The sequence below is a fragment of the Artemia sp. Qi Xiang Cuo genome, chromosome 1 (assembly GCF_049724085.1).
Source record: "Artemia sp. Qi Xiang Cuo chromosome 1, ASM4972408v1, whole genome shotgun sequence".
In the NCBI taxonomy this organism is placed as follows: Eukaryota; Metazoa; Arthropoda; class Branchiopoda; order Anostraca; family Artemiidae; genus Artemia; species Artemia sp. Qi Xiang Cuo.
In genome coordinates, this window is record NC_142794.1 from 89921253 (window position 1) to 89936015 (window position 14763).

Here is a 14763-nt window from a genome sequence, read left to right on the forward strand (position 1 = left end):
AAGCTTCTTCAGACCGGCGCAAAATAAAACTAGTGTAGCTGTGGGTGCAAATGCTAAAAACCCTCCGGGTACAGCAAAACCTTTTTACTCTGTGATTCTCAAACAATCTCTGAAACGACTCAAAAAGCCTGACAGTCGCAAGGAGTATCTTGAGGGCCTTGCTGATGATTGCTGTACCCATATAGTGAACCTAGGGCCTCTTAGCAAAGAGTGGCGCGTCATACTTGATGACAAAGATGCAGCAAAGTCTCTTGCTGAAGCGCTAAACAGTGCTACAGACACTGATGCTCGGCTGAAGACTCCCGCTCATTGTGGTATTATAAGACATATTCCCGATGAGGTTTCGCCGAACGATCTATGTTCAATGATTAGGAATTGCACGAAATTTGAGAGAATTCAACCAACTCGCTCATACAAGCTTGTCTTTGAAAATAAGGACGATTTACAAGTAGCAGGGAACAACCCTATAGGTCTGAGCTACGGAAGCTTCCGACAAGACACGTATCGGTATTTGCCAATGTGGTGTTTCAGTACCAAGAGTACGGTCACGCTGCTAAAAACTGTAAAAACGCTACTCACCGTTCCCGTTTCTGTGGCAATCATGCGAACAATAAAGATAAACCCTGCAATGCTGCACTGACGTGTGCTCTCTGTAAGCAGACACACCATCCGTGGTACTGTGTTAAGTGCCCCGTAGCCAAAAATCTAATGATGAAGCCATGATCAACTCTAAGCTAAAAGCGTGTTCCTGGAATCTGAATGGCGGTGTAGTCAATAGACTCCCACTGAAAGCTTGATGTCTTGCAACGACGTTTTGTGTCTACAAGAACATTTCCTTTCAGCCGACTCGCTTTCCCTGTTAAAAGTGAATGACAAAACTCGCCTTTACGGGGTGGCAGTTAAGAATTAGGGCAGAGGAAGACCTTCTGGCAGACAGGTGATACTAATCAGTTCTCACCTTTCTCCATCAATATTTGTCGAAAACGAGTGTTTCCTTGGCATAAAAGTTGCAAATCTGATAGTATATTGCTGCTACTTACCAACTGATTACAAGAACTTGGCTTCCGAAGAAAAGTTCTCCCGTGCAACAATGAAGCTTGCTAAATCTTTGCAGCAGTGTGCCTATGCATCTCCTCGTGTTATCCTTGCCGGGGATGTTAACTGCAACGTCTTAGTAGGCCTACCAGATCACTCAACATCTCAAATACTTCTGTCTGCTCTATCCAATCTGTATGTTGTCCCATATGACCGTTCGTATACGTACATCCATAACTCCAGAGTGAGTCATGCTCTGCTCGAACTGCGTGATTGCTAATGGCTCAAGCCATGTCGACTTTAGCATATCGGTATCGGATAATTTACCAATCTCCAGCTAGTTTGTTATTGATAGTGTTCTCTTAAAAAAAAAACGAAAAGAAACGGAAGTGGGAATTCAAATGTGACTGGAAGAAAATAAATGCTGTTGTATACAAAGCGGAGCTTGATGCCACACTTGACAAAATTAAGACCACTTTCCAACTGCTGTAACAATCCTCGGACCTCATCGAGTCAGACAAAAAAAATCTAATCAACATTTACTGTAGTGAAATCACAGATACAATGCGTTCTGCCGGTCCTGTACGTATAGTTCGTTCAGGTTTTGAAATACCTGGCTGGTCGGTAAATACTTGGCTTTACAGCAAAGTTGCAAATCCTCAAAGTCTTGGCACCAAATATGGAATGATTGCAACCGGCCAAAATCTGGTGCCGTTAATGACCTACGGTTATATACCAAAGGTCGTTTTGCTATGTGTCTTGTCAATCACCAAGCTGAGATTATTGACTGCAGGAGCGAGCGTCTTGCAACTAAACCAAATGAAATTTGAAGATTCATTGGGGGAAAAAAGTCAAAAAGTGTCACTTCAGAGCTTCCAAGTGAGAGTGACAGGATTGTCTATTTCACCAGTGATTTTTTTCACCTGATCCAGTGTTAGAAAACCGCTATGAGTCACTACAAGTGGATATTCTAGTTGATATTAAATCCGATATTGGTTTTGTAGTTACGACTTCTTCTCGCATGGTTACATCAAAATTTATTACATGCAAGTGATAACTGCTGCAGCATCTACATGTTTTACCAAATCATTTTTAATTCTGGTATTCTGGTATTTTGTGTGCTTTTTTGGGCAATAAAGATATTGATTGATTGATATTAAGGGTTGCCCCTCCTCAATACCTCGCTCTTTACGCTAAAGCTGTTAGCATCTTTAAAAAAGATTCACATTCTAATTAAATAGCTCTCGTGTTTAGTTTTAGTAAATAATTAAACTTTAGCGTAAAGAGTAAGGTATTGAGGAGGGGAAACCCTTCATAAATGGAATAATTACTGTTAGTTTTTCAAATAATACAGGTAAATCTGGCTCACCCTCTAAGAAAAATACCCCTCCCCCTCACGGAATACTCCTCTGCTGAAATTTAGTTCAAAGTAAACTGCCCCCCCCCTTCATATTCCCTGAAGACAGTTCCATCCTCGCTGAGAATCCCCTCTCCCTGTAATATTGCTTGTGGATAATTCAGTCTGGAAAATTCTCCTTAGCATTATTTGATTTGATTAAGACTTTCATCTATGATCGGTTTCTCGATCACTCAAGAAATACCCCTTCCGTGGAAATTATTTCCTAGAAAGCAAAACACACCGAAAAAAGCCTCTGGATAAATTCCCCAGAACATCTCCGCATGAAAAATTTGGCCAAGAGAATGTACGACAATGAAAAAGAATTTCATATATTACTATAATACTAAATTCCCTCAGTGTAACATTTCCCCTGGAATATTCATCCTCTCCCCCAAGATATCTCTCTCCCCAAGGAAGATTCTCCCTATAGAGATTCACCCCATGCACAGTCACCACAAACACCCCCCTCCCAAAAAAAATATCAGCATACTTACCAATAATAAATATTATACTTAAACATCGGATAAATGCCATAGCTTACAGGCCTCTCCCCACGGACTTGGGGGGGGTCGTTTTACCCTCTAGGGACACAGTTGTTTGATTTTTCAACAATTATGAACGAAATGCCGATCTCAGAATTTTGATCAGATATTTATGGGGGGAAATGGGCGTGAAAGGGCGCACAGTTGCTCTCCAATCTTTTTTGTTATTTAAAAGAGAACTAGAACTTTTAATTTCCGTTCAAATTCACCCTCTCCGAATCTCTTAGGACCATTATTTCGATACAAGCACCTCCGGAAAAAAAATGAATAAACACGCATCTGTCATTTGTCTTCTGACAAAAATAGCAAAATTCCACATTTTTCCAGGTAGGAGCTTGAAACTTCTACAGTATGATTCTCTGGTGCGCTGCATTTGATGGAGTGGTTTTCATTAAGATTCATTTAATATCAGGGGGTGCCCCCCTCCCCCATTTTGAATATTAGGCAAATTTTCTTAGGGTCGTAATTTTTGATGAGTATCATTAAACTTGATGAATCTTATATATTTGGAATCAGCTTAATAAGCTGAATCTTTTGATGTATTTATTGATATCAAAATTCCATTTTCAGTGTCTCGGTTACTATTGAGTCGAATCGCTCCTTTCTTAAAGTTCGTTACCACGAACTGCTTGATATATACTATCTTTATAAGCGAGCAATAATTGTGTATTTTTGTATTTATTTATTTTTTTCTCGAAAACGGCCGCATATTTTTTCGGGAAAATTGGTATCCTGGGATTTTTTGTCCTAAATAAACGATCGAAATAGGTCAGAAGTTTGAGAAAATTCGTTAAAAGCCACAATTTTTGAAAAAAAATTATTTACATAAGTGACGTCACATTTATGAACACATTTGAAAAGCATACATACGTCATATTTGTATATATATATATATATATATATATATATATATATATATATATATATATATATATATATATATATATATATATATATATATATATATATATATATATATATATATATATATATATATATATATATATATATATATATATATATATATATATATATATATATATATATATATATAGCACCATTTCATTTCCTTAATACGTTAGCTTCGCTGCCGGGCCCCTGGCGCTAGGCACGCGGAATGCTTCTATATATGGATTCTCATTGTCGCTTGTCTTCTAGCCACAGACAAATTGAGACAATTTGCTATCTTTCCATACTATTGGCTATTCAAAGATATTTCATTATTAAAGCATGTCTGCTAACAACGATATCTACTAACCTTCAAACTTTTGGTTTTCTTTTTTAAGGTTTTGAATTGTTGTTATTCCTTGTTAAAATATATACAAATATTTTTGCAATTACCGGCCGCCGGACCCTGGCATTCAGCAGGCGGCAGGCTTCTTTATATGAATTCTCATTGTCGCTTGCCTTCTAACGGCACACAATTTGCTGTCTTGTCATACGGCTGTCTTTTCAAAGATATATGATTCTTAAAGCAAGTCTGATTTCTAACAACGATATCTAATAAGCTTCAAACTTTTGGTTTCTTTTTTAAGGTTTTTGAATTGTTGTAATTCCTTGTTAAAATATATACAAATATTTTTTGCAATAACCAGCTTTCAGCTCTTTGCGCAATATAATGTCTTTTCATACTGCATCTTTTGAAAGATATTTGATTATTATAGGAAGTCCAATTTCTAACAACGATATCTACTAAGCTTCAAAGTTTTGTTTTATTTTTTAAAGCTTTTAAATTGTTGTAATCCCTTCTTAAACTAAAAAAAAATATTTTTGCAATTACCAGCTTTTTGCTCTTTACTCAAATAAATATCTTTTCATACTGAAATCTATTCAAAGATATTTGGTTATTACAGCATGTCCGATTTCTAACAAGGATTTGTACTAAGCTTCAAACTTTTGGTTTTATTTTTCAAGGTTATTGAATTATTTTAATCCCTTGTTAAAATATTTACAAATATTTTTTGCAATTACCAGTTTTTGGCTCACTATGCAATTAAATGTCTTTTCATACTGTTCTATTCAAAGATATTCGATTATTACAGCAAGTCCGATTTCTAACAACAATTTCTACTAGGTTTCAAACTTTTGGTGTTATTTTTTAAGGTTTTTGAATTGTAGTAATCCCTTGTTAAAATATACACAAATATTTTACAATTACCAGTTTTTTTGTTTGCTCTTTGTGCAATTAAATTTCTTTTGATACTGCGGTCTTTTCAAAGATATTTGATTATTACCGCAAGTCCAATGTCTAACGACTTCTACTACACTTCCAAATTTTGGTTTCATTGTTTAAGGGTTTTGAATTATTGTAATCTCGTTTTAAAATTTATACAAATATTCTTGCAATTCAGGTTTTTTTTTCTTTTTACGCAATTAAATGTCTTTTCATGCTGGTCTATTCAAAGATATTTGATTATTACAGCAAGTTCGATTTCTAACAATGATTTCTACTAAGCTTCAAACTTTTGGATTTCTTTTTTAAGGTTTTTAAATTGTTGTAATCCCTTATTGAAATATATGCAAAAATTTTTGCAATTATAAGTTTTTAATCTTAAAGAAATTGAATATTAAATTCTCCATACTTTAAAATCTTAAATATCTCCACATGTGACAAGTGTGACAACGTCATTGCAATACTGACGTATATAAAAATGATGTCATTCACATAAATTCTTTTTTCCCAAAATAAAGGCTCTTAATTTATTTTCTCAAACTTCTAACCTTTTTAAATTGGTTTTTTGGGCCAGAATATACCAGGATGCCAATCCCGAAAACATATGAAGCCATTTTCGAGAAAAAAAATATATATAAAATATATATACACACACACACACACACGTATATATATATATATATTTTATATATATATATATATATATATATATATATATATATATATATATATATATATATATATATATATATATATATATATATATATAAGTAAACTAAAGATGTAAAAGATTTTAAAGTAAACTAGGATGGGAGGGCGGTTGATAAACAATCACTTTGCAATGTCCTCCTCAACATGCCCTGCACTTTTCATCTTAATATCTTTGTCTTTTTGGACACACGGATACTCTTACATTCTCCCCTTTTCCAAGAATAAATCCTGCATGTAAACAATAGCAAAATTACATAATTTACAACCCTTGCATCAGGGGCTATGGGAGGAGTATCCCCAAAGGGCATAGCATCCCCAGAGGAGTTTTTATTAGGAATTTCACTGTTTTGCACAAAATGGCAAAAATTTAGATGACTGTTTAGAGGAGGGACATCAACAAGGCAAAGCTGGGGCTGGTTGCCATCCAAGCACTTTCAATATCCCTCTTAATATACACCAATTTCTACTTTTGGATATAGATGGAAATTTTAAAAAATGCTTATCTTTTCTTCATTATTTTTATTTGTCACATCTTCCTCTTTGCTGCTCAATTTGGAATATGGGAGGAATCTTCTGAGGGACTGGGGTAGTTGTCCGTGGAAGGTATTTTCCGAAGAAATTGCCCAGAGAGATTTTCCCTGGTGGGGTTTCTATGAGTTGGGTTTTTCGGGGGAATATTCCGCATACTGCTTATTCAGAGTACTCGAAGGCAAGTGGATGTACCAAAAGAAAAATGCACCCATAAATGACATAAAAATAAAAACCTTTCTTCCAAGCTTCAACGACTATTTGTTCTAAGCATTGGCCGAAAGAAACATAATAACACATTATGTAAGATGTTTTGCTATTTGAAAGTTAAATTAATTTGTAATATAAATAATGTACATCAATAATATAACAAATAACTTTAGATAGGCACTACAGTCTGTTACCTTCTTTTCCTATGCACTTTTCTCGGTCAATTTCAGTCTTCAAGGGCTGTAAAAATACTTGAGGTTTTGACATTCTCTGACCAGCTTTTCCAAAAGGGCGATTTCTATCTGCAGCCACCTACGAGCAAGGTATAAACAATTTACAAGACAATGCCACCTTTCCATTTACAGAGGAAATAGATCAATGTCGATATATAAGATCAGGTAAACTTTTTTGATTGGACAGTGAACGAAATCAATCACTTATATTTATCAACTACGAGTGAAAAACAACTACGGCCAATAGTAACAAAAACTATAAAACCAGGAGTCTAGATAACAACTAATGCACCAGCAAATTGAATTTCTATTCTGATTCCAAATACATAAAATTCATTAATGTTAATGTTACCCATTAAAAGCTACGAGCCTGAGAAATTCCACCTGGCTTTAAAAAAAAGAGTGAACAGTCCCAAAAAGGCGATTGGTCCTTAGAAAATCACATGATTGCATTCAGCATATTAGATAACCCAAATGTATATGTTTTATTCACCTATCTATAAGATATAGAATTTTGCTATGTTTTTTCAGGAGAAAAATCACGGACGCTTTTCTTTATTTATTTTTGTTTGGTTTATTGTTTTTTTAGGGTAATCGCATCGAAACAAAATTCCAAAAAGATTGAGCGAGGGCTCATTTAAACTGAAATTGAAAGTTCTAGTGCTTGTTTTCAGTGAACAAATGCATTGTGCTACGGAAGTGATGTTTCCTGTCATTCTGTGGCACCTATTTACGAATTTTCCTAAAATTCAACCAGCTTACCTCATTGGCAATTATGAAAATTGTAATATATTTTTAATATTATGGTTTGTTAACTAGAAAAGGCGTTAGATAGAGCAATTTCCTTTCAAATGAGCCCTTAAACAGCTCTGTCTTATGTTCCAGTATCAGTGCAGCGGAAAAAATATGTTATGACGTCATCATAGATTAAATACGATCACCCCTGGGAAAAAATAAATTCTCCTAAAGTCTTACCTGATCTAGATCGTTTATTTTTTCAGCCAGAAAATACTAGTGGGTCAATTTTCGTAAGAAACTACCAATGTATTTTTGAGAAGACTACATGTACACACACATACATACATGCACAATTTTTACTCCTTGGAAGATAAAAGATTTTGAAGTTGGCTTAAATCTTCGATACCGTTACCAAAAATTTATTGCTTGGATTTATTTCCGAGTCTAAACCGAGTCAGGATTTATCTATAAGCTTGTACTGAGGCATGACATTTTGCAGATATATTGAGAAGTGCTTCATTATTTCGGTTTAAACAAGGTTTAGCATGGCTATTATTAACGTATGAGCCCCATCACTAGCTTTTAAGACTATCCATTGCGTTAAAAGTATGTGGGATAAATACGTTGGATACATCGCTCTTTACCAAGTCAATGGCATCAACACTGATATTGTTTTTAATTTCTTTGCTTATCTTAGCTCTTTTATTTTGGACTGTTTGTGGACTTTTTTTTTTACAAAGGTCTCAGGATTTTTAACACGAATGTTTAGGCTTTACTATTCTATTCTATTTGCAGTTTCAATCAAGTTTTGTCGGTTTTATAAATTTCAACATATTAATTTTTTTTTTACATACGAGCAAGATAAAAATAATTTATTCTCTCTTAGTAGTGTCATATATGGTAAAGCAACAGACCTAATGGTTTGAAGCCAATTAAACTGACATTAAGGAAATGCTATACGTGATACATATGCAAATATAGCGGTGACAATTTTGGTCAGTATTATTTTTTAAACATTTCAAAAAAGGCTCTCGACTGGAAATGAGCCCTTTAAATGAAATATTAAAAAGTTTAATCCTTTAATACACAATTTTTCTTGGTGTTTTTAAAATTTTCAAAAGAAACAGACTTGAAATTTTCAAAAAATTGCTTTTTTCTTGAATAAGTGTTATTTCCATATGAATCTTCTGCGATACATCTTTGTCTCAAGTTCAACGACAAGGCTTGGGCTCACAATTGTACTAAAACAAATCCATCTACTATTAGAAGAATATTTTGGGAAGAGCAGCAGTTCTTATAAATCCTGAATTCTTCCCACATTTTTAAAAACAAGTTGCCACATCTCAATCATACCTGAAAACCATACTGAAATCATACTGAAATACAAAGCCATGCCTTCGAGCCTTGCTGGACCTTCGAGGTGTGCCGACTCAATATGACCTTTTTGGATGAGGATAGAGGGGCTAGGCATGAGGGTTTGTCTCGGGTCTTTGCTATAGCTGACTTTACGATAGCTGATATGTCTGGCAAACGTCTGACATGCATTTTTGTTTGGATAGGATGAAGTTTGGAAGAAAATTCCGGCATTTTTCTTAAGTTTAAATTTCACTGATTTTTTATTAACGAAGTCAGTTCTCTTTCAGCTATAATGTTTAATTTCAAGGAGAATAAATTTCTGGTTCACCGAGTTTAATGCCCGTGCCACATCATAGTCACATCTATCTATAAAGAAAGTCATATATCATGAATGACATGGCAATTTTCTTGATTTTAGCGTCACACTTGTATTTAAAAAGCAAAAAATTAAAATTACAAGAAACTACTTTAAAGAGTTGGCAACAACAGTAATTTGTGTCCAACTGTTCGCTACTAATACTAAATCTTCTTACCTTTTTTCAGATTCCTCTCCCAGAGAAAAAAACCGCTGTTCTAAGTTTCCATCTGTTCTAGTTTGAAAAATTGTGCTTTGGACCTTGACTCTGATTGGTCAGTCAAGAAATTTATGTTTGAAAGTTGAACGATGTTCAACTCGAGAAATTACGAACGACGAACGTAATTGGCGCTGTTGTCGTGCGTAATTTTGATTTTATTGACAAGTGTGACTATAATGTGGCATGGGCATAAGGTTTGAGAGCATATGATCTAAGAAGTGATTGATGATAACAAGAATAGAACATATATATCATGATGATAGTATAAATAGAACTAGAAGAAATCAATGCATATGTGTGGACTGAACTGAAACATGGACAATTATTAAAGCCAATTTTGATCGATCACTACATAGATGCAGAACCTAAAATCAGAATTCTAATCATACCTGAGCTATAGATGCAAGACTACCTTCAGGTGTACCATGATCCCTTCTCAACTGGTCTTCTGCCGATTTTAAAACTGCGGCCTCGTGTCTTGTAACTTTCTCCAAATCGGTAGAAAAACATATATTACCAATCTCTATAAGAAAATACACTTTTCATTTAAATCCTTAGTTTTCACGCTTAGTTTTCACGTTATGATATAAAGGGACAAATGAGCAACAGGCTCTGGTTTGGGAGGGGGAAGAAAAGATTCCTTTAAAGAAGCGTTGGGTGATCTAAACCCAAATATTAAACTATCAGGCCTTAATTTTCAAAAAGGTCCCTTGAACCAGACACAAGCAGAGTTATACACGGAAACACAGACACAAAAAGACAAAGATTAAATCCCACACAGCTACAAACGCAACAGACACACAAAAATTAGTAAAAAGATACTGAGCATGTCTCCATTCCTGGCACATGGCCCGCGACAAGCTGGTTTATATGTGGTTCTCACTACTGTTTGTTTTCTAAACGAGATTAATGTGGACTTCTTTTCTATCTTTGTCCTGAGTAATAAAGTGGTGGGGCAGTTCTGTGTAAGGCACAAGATCTATTAAAGTTTTTCTAGTGGTTATAACCTATCCCATTCTCCAACGGATTATATGAAAACCGGGTAAAACATTGTAAAAAGAAAATCAGCAGGCTTACTGTCGTGACTCTGGGTTTTGTAAGGAGCATTCGGAATTAAGCGCTGAGTTGCACCATCTCTACAACTAAGATACTTTATTCCATTCAAACTTCTGTTCAGTCGACAATCTTTACAGTGCTTCCACTATCCCCGAATTTTCGGGGATTTCCCCGAAAATCTATGTGTCTCCCCCAAAAAAATTTTATTCCCCGAATCACCGAAATTTCCCCGAAAATCAACCAATCACGGTGTCAACCCTAGGGACTACCCCTAGCAAACGTTACTTTACATACCATAATTTTTCACTACTCTCTTGTTCGTTAATTTTCGTCTCCTGTGTTACTTTGCATAAGAACCAGAATGATACAATTTAAGTATAGACAGTTCTTCATATTTTCACAAAAGTATCATTTTCCTGCATTTAGATTCAACCATTTCGAATGCAGTATTCCAAATGCTATAACATTCTTACTTTTAGGTCATTCGTGGTCAAGACAATCTTGACAAAATTAGCTTTGAATTTTACTTGAAGTTGTTGAACGCTCACTTGGATTTTGGGTTTTTAAATTGAACTTTTAAAGAAGTAGAATTGTTTTGAAAGCCGAATCATAAGTTTAAATTTTGTTGTCTTTTGCTATTTTTGGTTTTGGACATACTGTATTAATGTTTAATACTTAATTATTGGAGGCATAATATGTTGAAGGAATTGATCTTTTTTGCCAGGAATTCTTACCATTTAAATTTTTTCGTTCAGTTGGTGTGTAAAATTTAAGTGCTTTTCTTTTTTATCTGAGGATTGTATTTGTAAGCACTCCCCTCACAATTATTACTCTGGTCCCTTCATCTGTGTAATATTTTAAGTGGACGTAATATTTCAAATTGCAATTTTAGGATCTTATTACGGTCTCGCAAAGCTGTTAAACAGGCGAAAAAATTTTTACTGAAAATATGTTCTGCTCAAATTCGGGATAGCCAAGTAAACTTGCTTAAATATCTAGGCCTACATTTACAACTTCTAATGCTTGAACAGTTTTAGTAACCCTGTATGAAGGCTAATTCTGAGATAAAAATAGAACAATTTAAAGAAATTGTGGTATAATTTATTTTATCGGGAGAACTGTCCCTAAATAACATATTCATACCATAAAAAATACACCACCCCCCTCCTAAGTTAGTCAAAATTTAGCTGTAGACTATGTACAAGGTCGGGGAATAGAGGATTTAAACGGAAGTGACCCCAAAAATATTATTCATAAGAAAATCTCCATTACAGCTTAAAGTACAATATTTGGTTATTAGGCTCATGTTGTTTTCTTGTCAAGTTTTCTATTATTTTCGGACTTATTTACCATGAACTGTTGGTTAATGATTCAAAATAAAGTTAGTGTGAAAAAAAAGAATGAGTAACTTTTATATTATTTGTAGCCTATAGCTATCATGTCCAGACATTAGATGGGCTGATATAAAAATGAGACTGCAATAAGCGCTATATTTGACACATGGCTGGTCGGAGGGTTGGTGGAAGGAATGGAGGGCTAATCAGTGACTATACAGTAATTATAACGTAACCAAAAAGAAAGGAAAGCACAGGACAAAACAACAATGAAAAATGTAGGCATCGAGGGGGTATTTTCCGCCAGGGGGGGTACTTTCCTCGGGGGTATTTTTCACGAGGCGTATTGTCAGCGGGAGTGTATTTGCTGCGGGTTATTTTTTGTGAGGGGGCGGGGCACTTTCCGGTTTTTTCCGCTAGGAGATTTTCCGGGGGGTGAACACCTAAAACCTTAGAATCAGCGTGAAAAGCCAATAATGTGTCTATTGTTGTCGAAATTTCCTTTCAGGTTAAGTTTAAATTTACTTGTTTAATTTAGTACTTGTTGGTTTTAAGTTTTAATGTTGCCCATACTTATAGGTTAAATGTTGTCTATTTAACTTACATATCTAGAAACTGCAAAGAATATTAGTTTTTTAATATTATTAATGAATTACTGAGGTTAATGACTTAATGAAAAACTGCTACAGGTATTTACAGTTAACATGTGTTCACTATTTTTTATTTTTACAATTTTGAAGTTTTTGCCGCAATATCAGCAATAAGTGCTTTCAGCCCGAAAACCCTGGAGCGCGGGTTTCCAATCACGTGCTCTGGCTCTGGCTCTGTTATCGAAAGAAATGGAAATTTAAGAAAGGTACGGGCTGAATAGAACTAACATTAGACAAAGACCCCAAGTGCAGAAGAAGGATACTTACATAAAAAACATGACACCTGATGGTATTAAAATTTAACTTTTATGATTTGGACATATTAATGAGTCATACAATAAAATCGTGCTTTTTCAATTTTGTTTTTTCAAAAATTACACACACAAGAACTGTCAATATCTGACTTATAAAAACAATTTTTAGCGTTCCTCGCAAAAAGTTCAGAGTATTTTGCCAAAGTTAAGAATCTGACTAAATTGAAACCAGAAGAAAGTGTCGTAAAAGACGTCGTGAAAATAGGGGCGTGTTCCCGGTCAGACGAAAAGTTAATAATATTTAATAAAAATTTAATATTTCGTTCCAGATGAGAGTAAATTAACAGCAGGAACGATCGAAAATTGAATTGGAATCAAATTTTGTATTAAATGTTTGTGAATACGGCAAACTAGCACATTTACTAAATTAACCTCTGAAAATTCATGATCAAAGTGGGTATAATGGAGGCAAATGACCAATCTAATAGTAATTAATGAGTATTAAGGGATCAAAACTCATATTTTACTCATTCCTCATTAAACTTACTCGTGTTTTAATAATAAATTACAATGCATATTAAGGCATTAGTTAATAAACTGTTCCAGGTCGGCAGTTAATTCGTATCAAATTTGAAGTAAATACGAATTAAATTGCAATTTAATTGAACACACTCTGGAACACACTCTAGGTCGGTGTTCATAAAACATTTCGTTGTTTATGGATGTGGCGTTAGTTCAGCAGTGCCTAGTGACGAGAAGCCACAATGATAAAGACATTTCAGGGTTCCGACAGTGCTATTCCATTATTAGCAGAACGAAAATAGGTGATAGTAAACTTAGCGTAACCGCTATATCTAGTGTTGCTTCGCAATATGGTCATTTTGTAGATAACACCGTTTGGGAGGGTAGGGTTATCATTAATGTAAAACGATTCGACAGTCGTATTACGTTTGACAAAAAAGCAAGAAAATACAATTAATTTAATAGCCAAAAATACGACCGTAATTTTCAACCAGTGGACAAAAATAAGTGAAGACAAAAGTAGTAAGAGTGTACGCACTTTGAATTGCACAAGGAATTGCACAAGAATATGCAGTGTCGTTTGACGTTCGCATTGTAAAAAGTGACCAATCCTTTACCTACAAAGTGGCCAAGCATGTTTTGAAACTATAGTCAAGGCTGTATAAGATAATCAGACTGGCTTTTTGTTATTGATATGAATTGCACAAGAATGTGCAGCGTAGCTTCACGTGGACATTTAAAAAAAAATCTGTCAACCAATAAACTGCTCAAACACGTTTTGAAACTATAGTCAAGTGTGTATAAGATAATCAGACTGTTTTTTTGTTTTTGATATGAATTGCACAAGAATGTGCAGCGTAGCTTCACGTGGACATTTTAAAAAAAAAAGTTAGGAACCTATAAAGTGCCCGAGCATGTTTTGAGAGTATGGTTGTTTTTTTTTTTTTTGTTTTTTTTAAATCAAAAACTAGAGATTGTCAAATTGCGTTATCCACTGTTCCATTTCTTTGAATTATGTGCTATCAAGAGCGGTTTCTGATTTTTTTTTTCTGGACAATTGCCTTAACTCGAGAGTAGTTTGATTAAATATGTAACACGTCTAAAATTGTTTGATTGACACTTCCAAAAAGGGATAAGGGATTCACGAATTGGACTATACAAACGATATTAATGGAATAATAGAGAAAAAAAAAACAGAGCTAGATAGTATTTGCGAGTTGGATTGTATGAAGGTGGAGAAAAAGGGTTAAAGTGATTAAGAGTTAAGGTAACCCTGAAGAGCATGTTAATTCATACCTTATTTATTATAAATTTGAGACAACATAAATCTATGAAAATGGTTAATGATGATAGAATGACATTGCAAGTTGACCTAGCTCTACCTCTCCGATGTGTTCTGTATAATACACAAGTGGTGTTTGAACAGTGTTGTCAGTTTAAAATAGAG

General features: G+C 34.5%; 1 protein-coding gene across 1 annotated transcript in view; it reads right to left on the reverse strand.

Annotated features, from left to right (window-relative positions):
• LOC148956901 (uncharacterized) overlaps positions 1 to 14763 on the reverse strand; it is a 36747-nt gene that overhangs the window by 6886 nt on the left and 15098 nt on the right. Inside the window, exons 2-3 of the mRNA XM_089096792.1 lie at positions 9890 to 10023; positions 6793 to 6910 (exon numbers count right to left, since the gene is read on the reverse strand). Of these exons, the coding sequence (XP_088952918.1) occupies positions 6793 to 6910; positions 9890 to 10023 (252 nt within the window). The remainder of the gene's footprint in view (positions 1 to 6792; positions 6911 to 9889; positions 10024 to 14763) is intronic.